Source organism: Leptodactylus fuscus, chromosome 1 (genome assembly GCF_031893055.1).
Source record: "Leptodactylus fuscus isolate aLepFus1 chromosome 1, aLepFus1.hap2, whole genome shotgun sequence".
NCBI classification, from domain to species: domain Eukaryota; kingdom Metazoa; phylum Chordata; class Amphibia; order Anura; family Leptodactylidae; genus Leptodactylus; species Leptodactylus fuscus.
In genome coordinates this window covers 127,695,533-127,703,207 of record NC_134265.1, presented here as the reverse complement: position 1 = coordinate 127,703,207, position 7,675 = coordinate 127,695,533, and the positions used below count along the sequence as shown (strand labels likewise).

General features: G+C 39.6%; 1 protein-coding gene across 1 annotated transcript; it reads left to right on the top strand.

Moving 5' to 3' along the window:
• The first annotated feature begins 389 nt into the window (after positions 1-389).
• On the top strand, positions 390-1,394 carry LOC142194039 (olfactory receptor 10A7-like). Its single transcript, XM_075263069.1, has one exon. The coding sequence runs from the start codon at positions 390-392 to the stop codon at positions 1,392-1,394; it is 1,005 nt and encodes a 334-aa protein (XP_075119170.1).
• The last annotated feature ends 6,281 nt before the right edge of the window (positions 1,395-7,675 follow it).

Below are 7,675 nucleotides of genomic sequence, written 5' to 3'. Positions count from 1 at the left end.
TTTGCCCAGGTCTGTGTTAGATTGTAATTGTAACATTCTCTGTACCTGTATGGCCATAACACTACCAGAACAGATTTTTAACCCTATCAAGTCATCAATGAAGGATTGTATATATTGACAACAAGCAAAGCTTAAAAAAGTGTTATAATTGAGTCCCAAAGTATATTAGAAAACTTATCATATTCTATATTTTTCTATGATCACCTTCATTTCCTTCCAATCTCACTCTTATTAGTGTGATTACTGTGACATATATTACAAATAATGTAAATAACCTTTAAATGCCCAGGCTTTATTTTAATAGAATTTTAATGCAAGTCTTATCGGTTGTATGCTATAGTAATATAAATGTACTTTATATATTGAATTCATCTCTGCTATGTGTCCAGATGAAAACTGCGAATTACAAGTTTCCAGAAAATCAATCCAATATTGATGAGTTCATCCTCTTGGGATTTACCAATTTTAATATAAAGATTCAGTTATTTCTTTTCCCTCTTTTCCTCTTTATCTACATATTTACTATTCTGGGTAATTTAACAATTATCACCGTGGTCACTCTGGATTCCCTTCTTCACACACCGATGTACTACTTTCTCCGCAACCTCTCTTTCCTTGAAATGTGCTACATTACAGTCACCCTCCCCAAACTGCTCCACACCTTTGTAGCCAAAAAGAAGACAATCTCTTTCTATGCTTGCTGCACACAGATGTATTGCTTCTTCACCCTTGGTGTTACTGAGTGCTTTCTTCTAGCTGTCATGGCATATGACCGCTTTGTGGCCATCTGCAACCCTTTGAGATACTTCTCAGTAATGAACAAAGCTACATGCTTAAAAATGGCCACATTGTCTTGGGTCTCTGGCAACCTTATCTCCCTTGGACAGACTGCTTCTATCTTTTCTCTTCCTTATTGTGGTCCTAACCTTATTAACCATTTCTTCTGTGACATCCCTCCAATGTTGAAGTTGGCCTGCACAGATGTTTCTGCAAATGAGATTGCTGTTTCTGTCACTGGTTTTCTTGTCCTACCGTTACCCTTTTCCCTGGTACTTTACTCCTATGGACGCATCATTGCTGCTATTATGCGCATTAGCACCAGTAAAGGACGAAAGAAAGTCTTCTCTACTTGTGCCTCACACTTTGTCTCAGTCACATTATTCTTTGGAACTGGAGCTTTTACTTATGTTCGGGTGAAGACAAGCGATACACCCGACAATGACAAGCTGCTGTCTCTCCTGTATAGTGTGGTAACCCCACTTCTCAATCCTTTGATATACAGTTTAAGAAATCAGGAAGTTAAAGGAGGACTCAAAAAACTCATACATCAAAAAGTAGGGATCAAGGAAACCAAAACATCTAAAAATGTTAATTCCAAGGATAATGAAGAATGAAATGGTATTTATTTCTAAGTAGAAAGTAATAGTACTACCCTCATACTTGTTTTATTCCAGGTACACCTTCAGTAATATCACTAGGCCTTGCTTGAACATGGGTGCTGTTGTCAGGGAGAATTCACTGCACTCACTCGATATTGCTGCAAACTGAGCATAAATCACAGCCCAACACAGTCTATATACCCAAGATACACCACACCACCACTAGTAGTTTTGATGCATTTACTAGGCATTCCACATTCAGATGCACACGTCTCTCAGTCAGGCCACTATAAATACATACAAATACATTTTTGTATGTATTTAACTAAATCAATAAGAATTGTGTGAAAAATGGTGAATCGGAGAAGTATTAAATAGATATATCTTTTTAAGTACTATATCCTGCAATTTTCACTCTGGCCACCAAGAGTGGGTTCACACTGCTGTTGCTAATGTCCATTGCTGTCATCCATCATAACTGTGCCAGAGTAACTAATGTAGAAAACATGGCACTGTGGTCCGTCAATGTTGTTTACTTTTCTAATAAAAGAAAAAGTCCTCTGCATGCACAACTTTTCTTGGTGTCCTATGATGAATGACAGCAACGGACATTGACAATAGTAGTGTGAACCCACCCTAAGCCTAATAATAGACTGCCAGTTCTGTAAGGATTTTTATTGCGGCAGTTACCTCATTTACATCACAAACAAGAGACATGATCACAATGAAAGATCAATCCTCTGCAGATAACACCACTAGTGACTCATAACATCCACTATTGATAATAGATAATGTCACATCTTATCTACTCCCCTCCCTTCACAGAACATGTCTATCAAACTTCTATTTAAGAGTCAGACTATTGCTGCCTATGGCCATAACTAAATATGTCATGCTGTAAAGCATATCACTAAACGCTGTTATCAGAGCAGAAGATTAGTTTAGGCAAGATGGCAGCCCCCATAATCACGTACAGAACATAGAATAAAAAAATCTAGAAATTTTAAAATACATTAATTGGATAAATAAATTCGAAAAAAAGTGATTTATTTCATCTGCTTTTAATAAATAAATATGGTGATACATTCCTTTAAGGCTAATACATATCTATACTGTATAATACAACGTTTTGCCAACAAATATGTTGGCAAACACAATTTGTTAACAGTAACTTCAAAATGTCTCCCAGCCCATACCACTTGACTGCATCAACCATCACTGCACCAATGGTAGTTCTACTGCATTTAGAACTTATATGGATTCTCCACACTATCCTTGTGCTTTGCTTGTTGGGCTTAGTGGTAACAGTAGCTAAATGTAGCTGATAGAAAATATATCAAATACATTTTTGTTGTTTTCTTTGTCTCAGCAGCCTCAATATCTCCTGCTAGATGGTGCAAAGACACATTTCCAGCATTTCCATTTTTAAAGGCGTTTCTCTTGCTACTATCAGGCTTTGCTCAAAACCTCCATCAGAGATCTTGTCTGATTTGATCTTGTATATCAGTGTATATGGAATCACAATACCACTGTAAATATAACCAGTGTTAGATTGTACATTATTGATCAATACAGAATGTCAGACGTTTTAATATATTATTTACTTAGCCTAATACTATTAGTGTCCCCTTTGTTGAGAATAGCTCCATAACATTCCCGATTCTGACAGGTGGAGCTCACAAACTTACTACATGCTGACAGTTTCTAACCTTGTGTTTGTAAGGGAATTGCTACCCCAGCAATTCCCCAGTAACTGTTTGAATCCTGGGACAGGACACAAGAGACAGTGAGCCCTAAGCTGAAGCCCCCAACTGACCCTTCCTATTGCCAGGCCCTATCCTATGTAATAGGCGGCAACCACAAAGACAGTCCCTCCCTGTATAGGTGAGACACAAAACGCAGACAAGACGGACAACAAGAAAGAGAGGTCAGCTAGCCAAGGGTCAGTAACAGTCGAGCGATGCAGTTCCAAATCGGAGTCAAAAGAATAGTCAGTGAGGAAAGCCAAAGGTCAAGGATAATAGTATAAGCAAAACAGGGACAGTAAGAGCAAGTATGCACACGGCAATAGCAAGCCCTGGTGTGAATGAGAGCCAAGGTTAAATAGGGAGGAAGAACCCGCCCATGGAGTTGACAGGAAGGCAGCTGTCAATCACAGGGCAAGGCCAAATTAACTATTAGAGGAGCAGAGACAAACAAGGGCAGAAGACGGGTGTGGTGCAAATACAATCACAGCATTAGAGCCGTGTTCACACAGTGCGACCAAAAACTTTAAGCCATGAACCAAAGTGCACACGCCTCCTGCGCTGCAGCATGCGAGGGTGGCGCAGAGACCCGAACAGGCAGAGATGTTACAGTGTTCTTATGTGTTCTGATGAGTGGAACCATAAAGTCAGATTCTGAGCTCCAACTGTGAGAGATGTAATTTTTCCATGGCCTTCACCCTGCCATGGAATATGTGATAGAAAAAAACAATTACAGATATGATTATAATGTTTCGCTATCCATGTTCTCACATATTTAAGAAAAATAGCACAAAATATGTAACAAGTAAATCCCCTTAAGGTGTAACCCAGTGACATCCAGTGCCTGGTTAACAAGTATGCTGATGTTTCACTGTAATTTCAGCAATGTCTCGTGACACATGGCATCCAGTATACGGAAACATGATGCTTGCAAAGATATAATACTGTCCTGTCTAAAAGAGAACAATGAGGTTTTTAAACAAACAGTGGAGGAATAGCATGCCAGCGGAGATTATAGACATTAGTACATTAAAGGGTTTTATCATAATTCTAGGTACACACACAACACAGTTATTTAATCCCAGGATCTATTGAATGCTTTCTAATGGAAGTGACATGGGTCCTCAATGCGTTTTGTGCTTGGACTAGGGGTTGTCACTTTCTCAGCCACCTAAGATCTGCCTATGGACAGCAGCGTTGTATGTTGCTGTAAAAATACAACACTGTCTACAACCACATGGAATATTGCCATAGATAAGATGACAGTTTCTCTTTCAAAGATTTTAGTTGTTTTAGAAACCAAAGTTGAATCATATAATATAGAAACATTCTATAAAAAAGATAACTATAAGCAACAAGCGGCAAACTGCAGCTACATGCAGATACCCATGTTCTGAGATTGCAAATAACATCTCGGAGAGAGTCTGACATTTTAAAACATTGAAAGGTAAACCAAGGCCTCAGGAAAATGAAGCCATGAAAAAGTGAACAAATTCAAGTAAGGGCTCATTCACATCTGCGCCCGTACTCCGTTCTGCAGGTTACCATTTCCTGCACAAAGCAGGGGCAGGAGACAGAAACCTGCCGGCATGTTTCAACTCACCGGCGCTTACGGCCGGACTTGGCATGACAGATTTCTGCATGCAGAAGACGGAAACCTGAAAACGGAGATCGAACGCTGGTGTGAACCCAGCGTAAGGCTAGGTTTGCACCTGCTCTTGGATTCCGTTCAGAGTTTCTGACCCCAAATCTGCTTAAAGAGGACCTTTCCCCACTTGGGGCACCTGTGGTTTTATATACTGCTAGAAAGCCGAAAGTGCGATGAATTCAGTGCACTGTCGGCTTTCATGTTCTGTGCCCCAAGTGAAGAGCTATCCATGCCGGTACCGTAGTTATTCACTGTCAGAAGGGCGTTTCTGACAGTCAGTCAAGAATGCCCTTCCTCACAGTAGCGCCTATAGCGCTGTACTGTGAGAGCAGGGAGGAACGCCTCCTTCCCCTCCTGATAGTGCTCGTCCATAGGCGTTCCTCCCCACTCTCACAGTACAGTGCTATAAGTGCTACTGTGAGGAAAGGCGTTCCTGACTAACTGTCAGAAACGCCCTTCTGACGGTGAAGAGCTACAGTACCAGCACCAATAGCTCTTCACCCGGGGCACAGAACATGAAGGCCATGAATTCAGCGCACTGTCAGCTTTCTAATGATATATAAAACCGCATGTGCCCCAAGTGGTGAAAGGTCCTCTTTATGCAGGTCTTTACTCTCTGCACTTTTCTGCATATTTCAGGCGGAAACTGGAGGGAAGCTTATTATAGTCTATGGGGTCCACGGGTTTCTGTGAGTAACTGCTTTATAAGTGGATTATTTTTCGATTCTTCAGGTCCGCAAGAGGACCCGAAGAATGAAAACCCAGATGCAGGTGTGAAACTATAAAGGTAGTCGGCAACGGAGAAAAAGAAATAGAAAAATAAAGAAGAAAGAAGTGGAAAGGTATGGGGAGGTTGCATTTACGGTCCATCCTAGGAGAGGATATTGGAAGGCCAATTTGTGTTGTATGGATAAATTAGGAAAGTATCCATAAAGGTCCTAGAGATGTTAGATTTTTTGATACAAGTGGTGATGTTGCTTACACATTTATCTATTCTAATTTCAATCATGTTAGTGGCAGGACGGCGGCTTCCAAGCTTGTGCTATTGTTTAGTTTGCAGCCAATATGTATGAGAAGTTTGAACTGGGCCTGACTTAGTGATGGGGATTAAAAATGCAACAATGCCATCCAGGGATCCTGTCCCACTTTCTATATTCAACTGTATGAGGTTAAAGAAACATACCCCAGATCGTATTGTTTTTAGACATGTCCACCACATATGTAGAATATCATATATGTAGCAAGTCAAAGGCAACCACTGAAACAATTGGTAAAGTACTCTGGGACTACAAGTGTAGTTCTGCTAGGAATGAAAAATACATTTTCTATTGGCTACTTCTCTGTCAGTTTGAAAGCCAATAGGTTATCTTGTGGTGAGGGGATTTACAATATCTGCCTGGTATATTATAAGTACTGTACTAAGACATCTGAATGACAATAAAGTGTGTTCTCTTCTATGCTTGGAATACTCTAGTATTAAGATGTGCTGGAAGAAGCAGAAACAACCTCACTGAAAGTACAAAACTAAATGATATACCAAGGGTATAATACTTTATTACACCTCTATCTTTATTTGGTAGAGACACCAGTGGCATATACAAACGGATAGTTCTAGAATGAAACAAAACTTATTGGTTTCTCCTCTGCTCCTTCAGCTCTGATGTCACAGTCACTTGGCATTTCTTACTTCAGTGCAGGAGAAGCAGAAGACAAGCAATAACCCATTTTCAGCCAGAAGAAAGGAAAAAGGCTGGAGACCTGACATGAGTTTTAATTTAGACCACTGGGCACTACTACTGATAAATAAGTCTCTTTACGTGATAAAAATATTGATGGCTTTCTGCACTTTTCCCTCCACAGATGATGCTATTTTACACTCAAATGTATAGATATAAAAATAATCCACAGCACACAATAAGGTATAATCCAAATAAGTGAATGCTTTACTCAAGCTGCATATAGTTGCTAGTTCATGTCAGAAAAAGATAGTATATATTCATCCAAAGCTAATACATACAGTATATGTCAGTTTACTTCATTCTCGTATAATGGAATGGAGAATCACTTCCAATGAGCACATTGTAAGAATGTGTGGTACCATCTTAATCGTATCCTAGTCAAAAACACATTTTTGTGGAATGATTGTGTATGTTTCAGAACAAATCCCATTTCTACCTCCAGTTACCTTAATCTTTAGCATATTTGTATCACCTTCTCCTAACTTGAACCCCATGTTACCCATCCTGCTACCAAATAGACTTGTCCCATCACTTTCACTTCTCCGCCATGTGTATGGCACAATCTTCACTTCAATACCTGGAGGTGACTTTGGAGTCAATCACTTGCCACTAGGGCCTATTTCTTATTATTTTGTTCAGAAGTTACCTATTAGATCTTATTAATAATGTATTGAGTGTTCAATGATAACCACAAAGTAAAGCTACATGTTATGTCCAAATGGAGAATGGGCCTCTGACCAATTTTCCGTGGCAGGCCCTTGGAACTCCAGTCCCACAACGTTAGACTGCAAACTCATTTAAGCAAAGATTCCCACCATTGTATTTGTCTGTTTTGCTTATCTGCATTTGTATATTGAATTTTTGTGTTTATGTATTCACCCCCTTTTATGCCACATTGTTCCACTCCAGGGAATATGATGGCACAATACAAAAAACAATAACAATATAACAATATAATAGAGTAGAATGCATTGAGCTGAATAGTGTTCATGCAAGATAATAGAATGATGTATTGATTAACACATCTGATTCTGGTTACAACTTTGGGAAACATTTTCCACACTGGTTAATGTAGTCAAACAAGTACAAAAACAGGTTTCAGAGCCAGTTGAACCGGGCAAAATCCCCATTGCAAAGAAGAGTTTTAGAGACCACCCCCTGTTC

Excerpts from the sequence above, each read along its gene's own strand:
- LOC142194039 (XM_075263069.1), top strand. The coding sequence starts at position 390 with ATGAAAACTGCGAATTACAAGTTTCCAGAAAATCAATCCAATATTGAT.